Source organism: Gavialis gangeticus, unplaced genomic scaffold (assembly GCF_001723915.1).
Source record: "Gavialis gangeticus isolate Ggan-Ray unplaced genomic scaffold, GavGan_comp1, whole genome shotgun sequence".
Taxonomy (NCBI): domain Eukaryota; kingdom Metazoa; phylum Chordata; order Crocodylia; family Gavialidae; genus Gavialis; species Gavialis gangeticus.
Window position 1 is genome coordinate 15,069,418 of NW_017729028.1, and position 1,574 is coordinate 15,070,991.

The following is a 1,574-nucleotide window of genomic DNA, read 5'->3' on the forward strand; positions in this document are numbered from 1 at the left end:
AAAAAAATCAAGATAAATTACATTTTGCTCCACAAAAGGTTTCTGACCTACCTGAGCTCACCTTTGAGAACCCACATTATGGTTTGATGGGTATACTCCACTCAAACCCCACACCTAACACTATCCCGAAGCAGGTCACACCCAGCATATGCTGGGCACTTGAGCCCCAAGTGAGATCCCCTTGGGACTTGTCGCCCCCTACAGCCAGATGACATGGCCCTGAATGCTAGATCACTGGAATGCAGCTAGATTCAGTTTGCAAAGTCAGGCTGGCGTACATACCTGCCCTCCGCCACTCATTTAGCCTCAGAGCGGGAAGGCTGAGCATCTCTGGCCTAACCAATGCTATATAAAGCTGAGCTTGCAAAATAATTATTTCCCTAGACTATTACTTTGTTTTGTATTGGGTTTTGTGGTCAAACAGGGAAGGGCGACACTGGGTCTGCATATACATAAAAGAATTATAAATTGAAAATACAGCCTGGGGGGATACTTTGAACTACTATGGAGAAGCAACAACTATAGAAAGAGCATCCAGTGATCCCCTGTCACCTGAGGATGAATAGGTCATTCAGCTAAAGGAACTGGTGGCCAATGAATGTAATCAATCATTCAGTTAACTCATTTTAGTTATCCAGATCCCATAGTTGCTCTGTTAATAAATTCTCTGCTTTAAAATATAGGCTGTACTATGGTGTCTCTCCAAGCTGAAAAGGTCTAACTTAAATCCCAAACAGGGAAAACAGCTCAGCTGTTTGCTGTATCTTTTATTGTAAAGGGCACTGCTTTTCTGATCAGCTGAAGCTCATTAGCATTCTCAGGGAAGTGGAACCCTTTCAAATAAAAGCTAGAGCACTTCAGCAGTCTTTCACAACCCTGTATAGCCCTGATCAGTTTGTAAACCTTAATCTTCACGGGGGGGAAGAAGGGAGGAGGATAGGAGGGGTATGAAATTAATACTACAAAGTATGCAAGTGCTACTGTATAAGATTATCTGCCCATCTCCTTACCTCATATGTTGCAAGTCGATCTAAATACATTAATAATTTCAGCCTGCTACGACAAAGCTCTTTTTGTTCCAACGTTAGCCTGTTTGGTGAGAGAAAAGAGAGGCGGGGAGAGATTTTCTGTTTTAAGGTTGCTGCAGCAGATATACTTTCGAAAGTGGATTTCTATGAAAGACAAAGCAACAAGATGAAGATAAAAAGACAAACTGTCTCTGTATATTGGAAGCTCAATGAGAAATTCAATAACCTGGAGACTTTCACAGTATCATGCTGATTAAATATTTAAACTGTTACCCAATTAGAAGTAAAGAGAAGAAAAATAATTATGCCCTTGGGAATGAGAATATAGAAAAATAAATTTAAGTAAAACTGGCCTGACGTTTCATTTACTTTGAGAAGTTCACTGATAGAAGCAGTTCTTGCCGCTTCCTGGCCTCCTTTTCCATTCTACTGTCTGCTTCTTCATCAGGTGACATAAAATCTTCATAGGGGACTTCATCAATGTCCACCTCCCCCGGTAAGATAAATCTGACAGAAAGAAGCAAAAAAAAAAAAAAAAAAAAAAAA

At 40.4% G+C, this 1,574-nt stretch overlaps 1 protein-coding gene across 1 annotated transcript in view; it reads right to left on the reverse strand.

Moving 5' to 3' along the window:
* The window catches only part of NBAS (neuroblastoma amplified sequence), a 457,208-nt gene that overhangs the window by 365,926 nt on the left and 89,708 nt on the right, over positions 1 to 1,574 (reverse strand). The window contains exons 18-19 of the mRNA XM_019520763.1: positions 1,398 to 1,535; positions 1,011 to 1,089 (exon numbers count right to left, since the gene is read on the reverse strand). Coding sequence (XP_019376308.1) covers positions 1,011 to 1,089; positions 1,398 to 1,535 — 217 coding nt within the window. The remainder of the gene's footprint in view (positions 1 to 1,010; positions 1,090 to 1,397; positions 1,536 to 1,574) is intronic.